At 33.6% G+C, this 14,982-nt stretch overlaps 1 protein-coding gene across 1 annotated transcript; it reads right to left on the bottom strand.

Annotated features, from left to right (window-relative positions):
* Positions 1–11,252: 11,252 nt before the first annotated feature.
* On the bottom strand, positions 11,253–14,670 carry LOC137835106 (11-oxo-beta-amyrin 30-oxidase). Its single transcript, XM_068643453.2, has 5 exons — positions 14,256–14,670; positions 12,804–13,021; positions 12,428–12,669; positions 11,878–12,265; positions 11,253–11,791 (listed from the first exon to the last, which is right to left on the bottom strand). The coding sequence occupies exons 1-5, from the start codon at positions 14,548–14,550 to the stop codon at positions 11,366–11,368; spliced, it is 1,569 nt and encodes a 522-aa protein (XP_068499554.2). The 5' UTR covers positions 14,551–14,670; the 3' UTR covers positions 11,253–11,365.
* Between the last annotated feature and the right edge of the window lie 312 nt (positions 14,671–14,982).

Here is a 14,982-nt window from a genome sequence, read left to right as displayed (position 1 = left end):
GCCTATATAAGTACATTAATAATCTTATAGATTGACTAAAACTCATTAACATATTCAATTTTTTAATTCAAATTGAATAAACATGATATTTTATAACTATAACTACAAAAATAAAATAAATTTTCATTTATTATTTAAGAGTAAAAATCTTGGAATGATAAAGTTGTAGTTGTATATTAAATCAATTTTAGTGTTTGAGATGCTTTCATGTTATTAAAATAAGTTTTTAAATGTTTTCTTAAAAAATTATAAGAAAGAAGGAATTGTAGAAGTGAATAAGTACGGAAGATTTTGGGAAAAACGAGGAAATGATAAAGTTTTTAAAAACATCAAAGTTAAAAAACTTTAATAAATCCTTAAACAAATTAAATAGGAAAAGAGAAATTAAATCATTATAAAATTAAATGGTAAGAAAGATGGATGACAAGGAATATAAATGGTAGAAAAAGAACAAACAATAAGAAGAAATTACCATAGGAAAAATAAATATTACAAAGGAAACCATCAATTTTGGTAATTAATAATATCATTCTTCATTTACTAGTTATAAATATTATAATAATTGTAAATTTTGATCATCTTTAATTTGAATTACTAGATTCTAAATATAGAGAATATGTTGACTGATGATTAAGATTGATAAATTTGAACGCAATCAATGAATGGGCTGATAAAAGTTTCAAAAAATTGTTTCAAATGTCGAATGAGGTACTTTTAAAAGGAAATACACTACCCAACCAAATTATGAGTCAAAGAAAATACTTTATCTCACGGGTATCAAGTATAAAAGGATACATGTCTACCATACCATAATGTTTGTATTTATACAAAAATAGTTAAAAGAGTTAAAAAGATGTCCCAAGTTTTATTATCATATAACAAGGTTAAGGTGGTGATCAAGATAAAAATGAGGAGATGAGAAAAGATGATTTTACTGTGAAGATATTGTTTGGTATTGCTAAGAGTTTTTTGTGAATCCAAATGACATTAAAAATATTAGATAACACACAAATAAGAACAAATATGATGGACTACTCTCACAACTAACTACTTGTTGGACCAATTGAATTTAGAAGGGGTATAATAAAGTCATAGAGTCTTCTTGTAACAAACTACACTCTAACAAACAATAAGAACAAAACCAATACAGAGCATTTTTACACAGTTCCACCTCAACACACATACTACCTCTAGTTCTCTTATTTGAGTGTGTGTGGATAATTATTCGTTTTTCTAAATTTTTCATAATAGATAATGAGGGAATATATATAATGTTGTTATAATATTTGTTATTTTCATATTTGAATGATAAAAGTCATTTGAAAAAATCTGGTAAAGGAGCTACTTGATTGAGGTTTCTATCAATGAGGAGAGTTAGTATGAGAACCATTGTTGACCACTAACATCATATAGTGTTAAGTATGTATGTGAACCCATCTAATGTTAGCCTTATACAGGGGTATTTAGGGTATTCATCAGCTATAGTTAGTTTTCTGAATATACTGTATTGTTGTATTCTATAAATATACCCTTAGTGGTATATTTTCATATAATACAGAATTACTGTTTTTTGCTTCTTAAAACTCCGTTTCTTCTTCTCTGTTTTCCTTACATGGTATCCAGAGCTGATTTTTTTTTCTTCAGCCATGTCTTCCGCTACTACGTCTTCTTCTTCTACATCTTCCACCATCAATTCTTCATCTTCCTCTTTTCCCATGGGGTCTCTTCTACCACATCAGTTCACTATTCCCATCACCCTAAAACTGGATAATGACAATTTTCTTCTTTGGAAGCAGCAAGTTCTGGCTACAATTAGGGGTCTTAATCTTGAACATTTTCTTGACGGTAGTGGTGTCCCTGATCGGTACCTACCGTCCACCGCTGGTCAACCTCACAAACCTAACGATGCCTATCTTCATTATACCCAACAAGATCACTTGATTGTTGCCTGGCTCCTTGCGTCAATGACGTCCACTGTTCTTACGAAGATGGTTGGTCTCGAGAAATCCACTGACATTTGGAAACGCCTCTGCACTTCATACGCATCTCGTACCAGGGCCACAATCAAGAAACTGAAGCTTCTTCTCAAAACCCCCAAAAATGATAAGTCTGTATCCACTTATCTTCTGGATATAAAGAAAACGGTAGATAATTTGGCAGCGGTGGGTGCTGATATCTCCACTGAGGAACACATCGAAGCGATTCTTGATGGGCTCTCCGATGAGTATGATGGTTTCATTACATCAATTTTATCACGCACAGATCCATATAGTGTTGATGATCTTGAAGCCTTGCTACTTGCTCAAGAAGAGCGTTTTGAAAAGCACAAAACGCAATCGTCTCTTCTCCAGGCCAATACTGTTTCGGGAAATATCAATGTTACAAACCCTACAAATTCTCGTTCTCGGTTTAACCCTAATTCTTCTCGTGGTGGCCGTATGCCTTCAAGAAACCATGGTTCTTCTCGCTCCAATCGCTTTACCAATACTCGTATTCCCAACAACAATGCTTCAAATTTCAATATGCCTTGGCACACCGTTAAACATCCGTGCCAGATTTGTGGCAAAATTGGTCATACAGCGCTTCGTTGTTGGCACAGGTATGATCCGTCTGAACAACATTCCTTCACTGCTAACATGTCTCAATTTCCTTCTCACCCAGATGAACAATCCTCAATTCTTGGAGCACCATCCACTGTATCTGATCCTCTGTGGTACCCTGATAGTGGGGCATCTCATCATATCACAAATGATTCAGAAGTCTTTCTAAATAAATCCTCTTATCAAGGTGCTGATCAAGTTCGAATTGGTAATGGTACAGGTATGCGTATTGCACATATTGGTACTGCGAAATATACTTCATCACACACTAATACGGCTTTTATCTTACGAAATCTTCTTCATGTTCCTCACATCACAAAGAACTTACTTAGTGTTTCTCAGTTTGCCAAAGATAATAATGTCTACTTTGAATTTTTTCCTAACGATTGTTATGTGAAACATCAGGTAACCAAACAGACTCTGCTTCACGGAACTGTTAAAGATGGCATCTATGTGTTTCCTGAGCCTCTTCTTTCTGTTTCATCTAATGCAAACAACACTGTTCTTAAATCTGTAAATTCTGATATACAGCTTTGGCATGCTAGACTAGGCCATTGTAACTACAATACTGTTAAAACAGTTTTACAAAACTGTAATATTCAATTTGATGGTTGCAAACAGTTTTGTGATGCATGTGTATTTGGCAAAGCTACTCAAATGCCTTTTAAAGCCTCAACTACTGTTTATAATTCTCCTTTGCAATTGATCTATATTGATATTTGGGGTCCTGCACCCATTCTTTCTTCCACTGGAGCATGCTATTATATCTCTTTTCTTGATGCTTTTTCTAAGTATACATGGTTGTATGTCTTACATAGTAAATCTCAGGCTTTCCCTATTTTTAAACAGTTTAAGTCTTTAGTTGAAAATCAAACTGGTAAGCGTCTTCAGGCTATACAAACTGATAATGCTAAAGAATTTTTATGTTTTAAATCTTTCCTGCATGAGCATGGTATTCACCATAGATTAACATGTGCTTACACTCATGAACAAAATGGTGCCATAGAACGTAAACATAGGCATGTGGTTGATACTGGTTTAACCATTCTTGCTGCTGCTGTTTTACCTTTAAAATTCTGGGCTGAAGCGTTTCATGCTGCTGTTCATATTATTAATATTTTACCTACCTCTGTGCTTAACAATAAAAATCCATATGAAACTTTATTTGGTATTAAACCTGATTATGCTCACTTAAAACCTTTTGGTTGTGCATGTTATCCTCTTCTACGTCCATATCATAAGAATAAATTCAATTTTCGCTCTACATGTTGTGTTTTTCTTGGGTATAGTTTACAAAACAAAGGCTATATGTGTTTATCTAATACTGGAAAATTATATGTATCTCGCCATGTTGTTTTTAATGAAAAATTATTTCCTTACTCTCTCCCTAAGTACAATTTTAACATCTCTTCTGATTCTGTGGATTTTTCTTCTCATACTCCTTCTATGCTTATGCTTTTACCTGCTCCTTCTCATAACACTTTACCTGTTCCAGCACCAGTTTCACACACTACACCACCTATATCTCCAGAACCTGTTTTTCCTTCTTCTATTATTAATGAGGTTTCCCCTGATTCTCCTATAATGGAAAATGCTCATCCTATGATAACTCGGTCCAAAGCTGGAGTGTTTAAACCTAAGACTTATACAACTACTGTCTCTTATGCTCATGAACCAGTCTCTCTTAAAGCTGCCTTATCATCCTCATCTTGGTTACCAGCTATGCAAGATGAATATCGAGCTCTTCTTCAAAATAGAACATGGAGTCTCACTTCTCTGCCCTCTGGTGCTAAAGTTGTGGGTTGCAAATGGATTTTCAAAAACAAGTTCAATGCGGATGGCACTTTTCAACGACATAAAGCACGGTTAGTGGCAAAAGACTTCACTCAATCTCCAGGTTTGGACTATAATGAAACTTTTAGTCCTGTTGTCAAACCTATTACCATTAGAGTTGTGTTATCTCATGCTGTTTCGAACAATTGGCCTGTACATCAAATTGATGTAAATAATGCCTTTTTGAATGGAGATCTCACAGAAGATTTCTACATGAATCAACCACCAGGTTTTGAATCCTCTGATCCTACTCTTGTTTGTAAGTTACATAAAGCTATATATGGTTTAAAACAGGCACCACGATCCTGGTTTACTAAGCTAAGTTGTACTCTTGAAGATCTTGGTTTCCATTCTACAAAAAGTGATACTTCTCTGTTTATTCAGTTTACTAATACTTCTACGATATTTGTGCTCATTTATGTGGATGATATAATCATCACTGGATCATCTATGCATGCCATTAAATCTATTATTTCTCATTTAGGTTCCAGATTTGCTCTTAAGGATCTCGGTCCGCTGCATTATTTTCTTGGCATTGAAGTTTCAAAGGTTGCTGATGGAAGTCTTCACCTTTCTCAGACTAAATATATTAATGATCTTTTGCGACGTACTGATATGACCACTGCAAAAGCTCAACCAACCCCTATGTTGTCTACTCTTCGCCTTCAACAGGATGGCTCCACTGCTGTTTCCGATGCTACTCTATATCGATCTGTGGTAGGAGCTTTACAATATATTCTCATCACTCGACCCGATTTATCTTATGCAGTGAACAAAGCATGTCAGTTCATGCATAACCCACAAGATCATCATTGGAAAGCAGTCAAAAGAATTCTACGCTACCTTGCTGGTACCACCAATCACGGCCTCCTTATCAAACGCAATTCTCATTTCTCCATCCTTGGTTTTGCTGATGCAGATTGGGGCACAGATCTGGATGATAGAAAATCAACAACAGGATATGCGGTTTTCCTTGGTTCAAACATTATCTCATGGAGTTCTCATAAACAAAAAGTTGTGTCACGGAGCAGTACAGAAGCTGAGTATAGAAGCATTGCGGCAGTCTTAGCAGATATTATATGGCTTCTGGCCTTACTCAATGAGCTACACATTCCCCCTTCATTGCCTAAGATTTTTTCTGATAATTTGGGAGCTGTTCTCTTAAGTGCTAACCCAATTATGCACTCCAGGACCAAACACTTTCAACTAGATATGCATTTTGTTCGAGACTATGTTCAAAAGAAGAAAATGTCTTTGGTTCACCTTCCTGCACGATATCAAGTAGCTGATGTGCTTACCAAACCCCTCTCTAAGTCAGCTTTTACCCATTTCAGAGATAAACTTATGGTAGTCATTAATCCCACCATAAGTTTAAGGAGGGATGTTAAGTATGTATGTGAACCCATCTAATGTTAGCCTTATACAGGGGTATTTAGGGTATTCATCAGCTATAGTTAGTTTTCTGAATATACTGTATTGTTGTATTCTATAAATATACCCTTAGTGGTATATTTTCATATAATACAGAATTACTGTTTTTTGCTTCTTAAAACTCTGTTTCTTCTTCTCTGTTTTCCTTACATATAGTGTGGCATTTGGGCCAAATGTTGAGTATTTCACAGTAATCTTAAAGTACTAGCTTGCAAGAAGATTTTTATCTTGACTACATCTCATATTTTGGTTACTGAGCAAAAAGGAACATGATCTGTCATGATAATTTGATAAAATACTTACGCATGTTTATGTTTTTTAAATCTTATCATTTATTTTGTATGAACTAGTTGAGCTTAAACTCATAGTTCAAGGCCTTATTCATGATTTATACACTTTGACCCATTAGTTGAACGTGTAACTTAATTAATTTGCTTTGGACTATATTAAGATTACTTTGAATGCCATGTTTAGCATGTAGAATTGTGTTTCTTAAACCCATTACCATTTTAAGTGGTTCCAAAATAAATTTTTAATAATTAACTTTAAACAAGAACAAATGAAGTTATTTTTGAATGAAGCATAATATTATAAATACTTGTGATGAAATTACATTATTAATAAACATTATAAACTTGATAATGCACTTCATTAAGGAGATGTTGAATCTTTGTAGTAGTGTTTGGTCCCACAACGAGGTCGACGTCTTTTCCATATTGGATTTCTTCGTTGTCATTGTGGTTCTTCTTCTGATGGTGGAGGTTGTTCTGATTGTAGAGATTGAAGAGGGATTGTGGATTGAAATGGCTTGTACGAGTGTACATCAAAAAGTGCAATTGAGGGTGATCCTTGTTCAATATGGAATTGCTAAGGGTAACTGGATGGCATGAAACCATATGCTGGCACATGTGTTGTTCTATACGTATCAACATGTTTGCCATAACTTGGCCAAAATGTGATGAAAATTAATGTCTTCCTGCATCTGTTGTTGGTTCATACTACGGTGTCTGAAAGTCTTTAAAACTATGACGGTGATGTTTTGCATCACTAAAAGATCACGATGTGAACATAGCAGGTGTTATAGAAGGTTACTAAAGACAAATTTTTCTATTACAGGTATATCAAAATCTGGAAAGAATATATTAGTTCAAGGAAAAATAAAATGGAGGTTTACACCTAACAAAATAAAAAATATGCAAGCCCTCAAAATAAGGAAAACAAAGAAGAAGATGATCAAGAAGCATTTTAACAAGGATTGGATAGAATGTTGAAGCTAGTTCAAGACCAATTGCTCATTTTCTCTTAATGAAGCCTTGTCATGCAAACGACCAGTTACAATCCATAACATAAGTTTTCAAATTAGTATGTTCTAAAAAAAAATTAGATTATCCTAGGTTATACTAATTACTTATTTGTGTGTTTGCATGATAACTAGGTTGGCCATACATTACTTTCTAAAATCTTTTCTAAGGATTAGACAATTTTGTTCTATGAGACGATCACCTTTGTATATTTTTATTTTATTTTGGATTTATCACTCTTTCTAAATTAAAATTGAATGTGAACCCTTTTGCTATATACACTTGATGAATATTTGTTTGGGTTATTGGGTAGACAAATCCTAGAGTAGATAAGAAAACCCTTAAGATAACCTAGTTTTCTCGTCCTAACATAAAAAAATTAAAGCAAAAATCTTAGGTTCTCATCTCTAAATCCTAGCTCTTCCCAAAAGAAACCTTAGAAATTTATTTTCCCGACCCTAAGATCAAATAAGGAGAGAGGAATGAAAAAAAAAGACATATCAACTTTAAAATCTAAATAATTGATAGTTAAAACTTAGGTAACTAGCTAATTAGATACCAATTTAGAAACTATTTATCAATAATAGAAAATAATTTAGATATCAATAATTTTTTAAGTCTCTAATATAGTATTTAATGTAGTCACAATAGCAACTAATTATTTTGTCTCTAAAATTAGTTTTTATTTAATGATTTTCTAGTAGTTGATGAAATTCACTTCAGAAGACCAACAATTAGAAATCAAGAAAAACTAAAAAAAAAAAATTGTTAAACTCAAATGGAATTATTATGATAACTGCAAAGAGTATTTTATTTCACAAAGCAACAGTTAAAGTTAAGAAAAACAGTGAACACTCGGTTAACTCATTTTCTGTCATGAAACTGAAGAAAGATATATCAGAAAAGAAGAAGAAGAAGAAGAAGATGGGGTGTGCATGCGGGAAAGAGGCGAAGAGATCAGCGGAGGCTGAGAGGGAAGAAGAGAGTGGCACTGTGCAGGCCGAGACGGGACAAGAGAGTCCTCACGTCGATACATTCCAAATTCAATTCGGAAATGACTCTCCCAGGCTCTTCGGGGAAAACCCCAATTATGCCATGTTCAACGACGAGAATACAAATTCTTGCGTTATCATGTGAACCATGCATGCATTTCATCTTCCTACCATATAAACATTTCTCTACTGTTTTACATTTATTTTTCTTTTATATTTTTCTTTTCTCAAACTTGTTATTTATTGTTATTTTTTACTAGGAGATCGTTATTAAACTCAAGGAAATTATTTTTGTTAAAAAAAAAAAAAACAACACTCATAGGAAACCTAAGAATAGTACTAGAATAGATTTCAAAACAAAAAATTCTAGAATGAATTTTTTTTATGCACTTGTCTGTTTTATAACTTTTTTTCATAATTGATTTGACCTTTAATTTTTTTTACAAAAACTTCCATTCATTTAGAACACTGCAAAAAAAAAACAGAACAATTTGTTTTTTACACGAAAAAGAAAAATTCAACATTAATGTTGCTCGTTGGGCACTGTGAACTTTGCTCAGCCCTTTGAATTCGAGTTCTTGTCGTTTCTAGATTTATATCTTTTTTTTACTTCGAATTTTTTTATGAAATTTTAGGAAAATTTTCCTCACACATACATGAACTTAGCATAAAATTTTCAAATCAAAACTTGTAGTATATGAATTAATATAATTTTTATCCAATCAGCTCGGAATTTCGAAAAAGAAGTGGAGATTTGAACCTAAGAAATTGAATGAAATAAACTGAATTGAAATTTCCAGAAATTATGGAAGCCTAACTCTAATGAACTTGTTAATGATCTACTACCAAGATAAGAGACTCAAAATTTCAAAAAAGGAAAAGCCCACAAAAGAAACAATAAGACAAACATCTTGTTGTCTAAAAAAAAACAAGAAACTAAAATTGAATCAAAGTACTACTTTAATCTTATGACATAAATGGAAATAACATGACTTATGACAACGTGTAATGGATTAAAAACTAAAAATAAAACATCTTAAATTGAATGTACTGAATAAAATTGAAAGAAGACTCAAAATATTGAAAAGAACACAAGAAAACACAAATAGAAGTCCTACTACACAAGAATGAACAATTCAAGTAGGATTAAGCATTTGAACCAATTAAACCAAACAAAACAAAAATTAAATGATGGAAACAAATGAAAACAGATTCAAAACATCAAAAGCAGTGAGTGAACAAGACGGAAAAAGAAAAGCACAAGCTAGAACAACTTATCTCTTGAAGACAATCAAGGCTCTAAAAACCAATTGATGCAATTCTAGCTTGATTTGTATTGGTCTTTTAGGTTTAATTCTTTGTTGCAAAAGGTGGTGCAGATTTGTGGTTTCAATGGCTGTGGTTGAACCGTGGATGAAGGTGAAATGAAGTAGGTAAAAGATGCTTAGAAGATGTGAGACAAACTTCTAAGAGGATCCTTGCTAAAACACTCACAAAAGTGCTAACTAGGAGGGAGCTAAGAGATAAAGTGAGGCTGAAATTGTGTAACAATTCATTAGTCAAACAAATATGGAAAATACATTAGTTGGGCACCTCTATTTATAGCCTAAATGGTGCCAAAAATCTGAAAATACTCTCCACTCATGGCTTGACAAAGGGCACTTTATAATTGGAGCAAATCCTCTCCATTCATGAAGTGACAAGTGGTGGCTTGTGAGTGGAGAGGATTTCTCTCCATTGAGGTGCAGCCATGTGGCAGTCACACTTCCAATGTTAGATGTCCAGGTGACCCTTCACACTTCTCTTGCTATGTAGGTGTTGTCCATGCCTCCTTAGAATGCTCTCCAAAAACCCTATACGGTCCTAAGGTTGCAAATGGGCTCAAAGAGACCCAATTATAACCCTAGCTAGACTTTGTACCTCTTATTCTAATAGGCCCAATACATGGTCCAAAAATAAGCTCAAATAAGGCTCAAATATAAGCCCAAGTAAAATCCTACACTATTCTTTACAATTTTATAAGACAAGGAAAATTGAAAGAAAAGTTAAAAATCAATTCTCCATAAAAATAGAGTTTTATGAACTCCTTCTTCTTCCGTTCTTTTAAAGGTCCAATATGAGTCCTTCCGGATGGTCCTCCATCACTTTTTCTAAGAAAAATAACTTTCAAAATTGTGTCAATTGGAAGCCAAAAATGTACAATCCATAAGTTTTTCCAGATTGTGCAATCCACAAAACACTTTTGAATTGCACAATCCAAAAAGGAAAAAATGAGAATTTTTCATATTTTTGGAGGTGCGAAATAAATATATGGAGATGGAGAAAGAAATGCTCCCATTGAGATTGCTTGTACTGTCTCGTTGGCCTGATTGAATCAGGTCGCGTTGTATCATTAACTTTTTGAAAGAAATTGACTGATATCATTAACTCTTTGAAAGAAAGTTTAGGGTGTTTCTTCTTACACCCTATAAAAATTCTTCCTGCAACCCATCAATTTTCAAAAATACTGTTTTACCATTTTTTTTAATGACTTCTGGATTATTTTTTTCGTAACATATATTTCAAAATTCATTTTCATGAATTTTGGAAAACGTTTTTCAAAACAAAGTTTATGGAATAAACTTTCAAAAACTTATATAATACATTATAGAATGTATTTTTTTTTGGAAGGAATGAGGCTAATTAAATGAGACATTTTATCATTTTACCTATTTTGATACCTATTTGATGGAGGGTAACACCCTATAGTTTATGATTGTAGGAATATTCATATGGATGTAAAATAGTGGACAATGATATTGCCCTTTTTAATGGGCTACCATACCATTTTTATCATCTAACACATTTTGTGGTGACCCAAAAAATATTACTATATCTATGGAGAGAAAGGTATAATGTCATCCTAGTAAAACCATCAAATTCTTTTCGATATTGTAATACAACATAGGTTTTGTAAAATCTTCCACTTCATCTCTATGTTCTAATATCTTGTATCTCTAATGAGGAAAAACCTTTTCTAGAAGGTCAATCTTAAATCATAGCACTATTATGTTATGTCAAAAGATGTTAAGTGTCTTGATGACATACCATAATAATAATGTAATTTTAAGCTTTGGTTCAAGAAGAGGTTTACCCTCTTTAACTACAAGATTGTTACATAAAATTGAATGGTGATTATTTTTCCGTGAAGTCCACAAAAAGGATGACACTAGAGCTTTTGTAAGATGATATGAGCCCCATGTTTTGGATGAAGAGTGAACACAGTGACTGGAGCATGTGCATAGGCTGGAGAAATCTGAAAGGAGAAACGTTGCAAAAGTAAAGACAAAACCAGCTTTGCTTCTAATAGAGCAAAATTTTGGCCAAGGCACACTCTAGGACCCCATCCAAATGGGAAAAATGAAACTTGGCCTTTTGTTGCCTTTGCCACCCCTTCAGCAAATCTTTCTGGTTTGAACTCAGTAGCATCATCACCCCAAATATCAGGATCCTGGTGAATCAACAATATTGGTATGGAAACTTGCAGTCCTGCAGGTAGAGAAAGGTCTCCAAGTTTGACATCATTCTTGGTACTACGACTGAAATAAACTAGAGGTGGATATAACCTGAGAACCTCGTACAAAATCATGCTCACCTGTGGCATAGAAAGATAAATTCATCAAGAGTCAACAACACCAAAAGCAGCAGCATCATTAGAGTGAAAAACCAAGTGATACTTACAACTTTGAGGTGACTTAACCCATTATAGTCTGGCTTTTGGTTACCAAAAGCATGCAACACTTCCTCTCTAGCACGTGCTTGCCACTCAGGATGCCTACTCAACAACACCATTGTCCAAACCAGCAGAACCGCTGTAGTTTCTTGCCCAGCTATGTAGAATGCATTGCACTCCTCCATTACTTCTTGACTACTCATTGCAAGGCCCTTCTTGTTTCTATTTTCAAGCATTTCTGCATGATTGGATTCCATTAGTATCCCCAACAAGTCATTCTTCACAACGTCACCACCCTTCATTGCTTTCTCTCGATTGTTAATGATACCTTTAAGTAATCCTCGTATATTGCTATCAATTGCTTTCATCCTCCTATTTCTGGCTGTTGGTAACAACCTGCAAATACATCATATGATTACATTTTCAAATCAATTAGCAAAGGTTTTGACAAGAACGGGAAACAAAGAATTCAATTTTAGCAATGTATAGTTGTTACATACAAAAGAGCCAAAGAATAGATCTGCTTAAATTTGATTCCCTTTATAGTAGAGGTCTTACCAGGACCCTGGAATATAAACTTTCTGTGATCTCATAATAAGTCCTTCTTGCTCTTGCAGAAGTTCAAATATTTCTTTGCCTTCTTCATAACTGCTTCCAAATGCTGTTTTAGAAATAATATCACAGGTCAAATTTTGAAGGAAAGGCCATACGTCAACTTCACATTTCTCCTCTGAAGACAGCATCACTTCCCATTTCGAAATCATATCATCGCAACATTCAAAAAATATTGGTAACATAACCTGCATGATACGTAATGAAAACATGTTTTCAGTACAAAACTTGCATATGGAGTAAACATTGTAGCAAAAAGTGACTGTCTAACAAAACATACGGTTTTATCAGACATCATAAAACTATGTACTATATGTATAACCTTCAGTTTTTCTAAATGGAAAGCAGGGTTGATAATCTTTCTATGCATCTTCCATTTCTCCCCTTCTAAATTTGCAAGTCCAGTACCTAACAATTTGAAAATGGGGCTCAACTTAGGCTTCCCAAAGTCTTGGAACTTGTTGAAGACTTCTTTGATTTGCTCTGGATCCATGATAATCACCTTCGGTTTGGGACCTTCCCAGAAAAATGAATTTTTGCCTGCACATGATTTTCAATTTTTAAAATATCTAAGAAGTAAAATCAATAAAACTACATACGATAATAAAACAAAGTTCACAATGGTTATAAGCATGTGAAGTCACACAAAGTGTTATCTCTATGTTAAACCTTTTTTTAATTACAAAATCATTTATTTTATTTTATTTTTAAATTTATATAAAAATAATTAAACTAAATTTTATTTTATTATTTTCTAATTTTTAAATAAATCTAACAAATTCTCATGTTCTAATACCACCACACAAAGTGGGTATGCATACACTCATATAGCTGAAATCACCAATATCAATAGAGATAATTATTTAAGGAATGCGGCATAGTGATGAAGTTTCTGCTAGTAGCTATGCCAATACACAAATCGCCACGTAATTGGTAGGTTCCAGCTGGTGCGTGACATATCATATTATGAGTGGTTCGATAATGGTCCGGATGATCTGATAAATCCAACAAACACTCGCTAGAATAGGTTCGAAATGACTTTTATACCATATTACAAAGTGAACTTTAAGCCTAATTCAACCCCATAAAACCGATTCATGAGGTAAGGTTTGCACCTATTTATATACAATGAAATGTCTTAATCTCTAGTTGATGTGGGATCTGCAACAACTCAGCTTAATGCTGTAGTTTTTACAGATTCAGCAGAGTTTCATTCCTTAAATTATATCTAATTGTTTTTTGGAAGGGATAGGTTTGTTCTCTGTGGTGCAGGCATATGTAAGCTGTATGCTTTATGAAGGATCTAAGAAAGCTGGGGAAGTATTGGAGGAAGAAGATCTGACCAGGAATTTCACACAAATTAATCATAATGTGACAAAGAACCAATTCAAATATATTTGGAAAACAAAAGCCCCTGTTTTCAACTAGTTATAATACCCCATGTGACAGATTGATTTGTATTGGAAAGAAAGTTACAAATCAATATACATGGTAGAAGGAAAAACCAAAAACTAAACGCATATTATGTTTCACCGCAAGAAAAGTTTGGAATCTACTTAGGAAACAAAAGATACATCCAACAACATTTTACAGAAGTACATTTGGGTTTACCGAAGGCCTGAAAGCACTTTTACAAAAGAATACTATGTGTAACTTTTGCTTCAAAAGTACATCCAAGGTTGTATGGTGATAAGATAATGAATATTGCAGGAGGAAATAAGAGATAACACAGATAGATCTAATTAAGCAGTGGGAAAAAGAAGCAGGCACGTACCAAATTTTTGGACAATGTGATGGTTAAAGGTTGTGATATGCGGTGTCATGTCCTTGTCATCAGAGAGAAAAGTCATGGATTGTTGAGATTTTGCAGCTTGCACAAGCACTGTATACATTTCCCTTGTGTCTCCAATCAAGAGCTTGTAGGGGTTTCCCTGAAGGCCCTGTGCTCTCAGAAACTTCTCCATTCTCTTTGGCCTCAGCCACACCCAGTTCACTAGCTTCCACAACCATAGCACCACCACAGCCACCAATATGAGGAACCATGTGGCAGTTATGGAAGATACCACCATGTTTCAAACTGGAGATAAGGTACTACCTTAGTGTTTGAGTGTTTGGTGAATGATGTCTTCAGTAGTACACTTAATTGGTTTTTATAACTTCCAAAGGTAATTTACTTCCACTCTTTTCGTACATATAAAAATACACAATCCTTCTTCCTTTAATATTTTTTTATTCTCTTTTTCAAATATATTTTTGGATTTTTTTTAAACGAATTTTTTGTACTGTGGATTTTTTATTTGAATGAGATTTTGATTTTGATTTTCAAATTTTATTTCCAAAACACAATAATCTCTTCCAAATTAATTTTCTCATAATGTATTATTTTTAATTTCAGATTTTTATTTCTGAAATAAAAATATTTTAAAAAATTTGAAATTATATAGAATGTAAATTAAAAAAAATTTGGGCGTAGGAAGAATTTGTCACTTCCAAAAAAAATA

Source organism: Phaseolus vulgaris, chromosome 5, assembly GCF_051622355.1.
Source record: "Phaseolus vulgaris cultivar YP4 chromosome 5, ASM5162235v1, whole genome shotgun sequence".
NCBI lineage: Eukaryota > Viridiplantae > Streptophyta > Magnoliopsida > Fabales > Fabaceae > Phaseolus > Phaseolus vulgaris.
Note: the sequence above shows the minus strand (reverse complement) of the source record. Positions and strands in the feature narration are given on the sequence as shown.

Excerpts from the sequence above, each read along its gene's own strand:
- LOC137835106 (XM_068643453.2), bottom strand. The coding sequence starts at position 14,550 with ATGGTGGTATCTTCCATAACTGCCACATGGTTCCTCATATTGGTGGCT. Across the intron at positions 12,670-12,803 it reads TCCATTTAGAAAAACTGAAG|GTTATGTTACCAATATTTTT; the intron begins GTTATACATATA and ends CGTATCATGCAG. Across the intron at positions 11,792-11,877 it reads GGTTAAGTCACCTCAAAGTT|GTGAGCATGATTTTGTACGA; the intron begins GTAAGTATCACT and ends TCTATGCCACAG.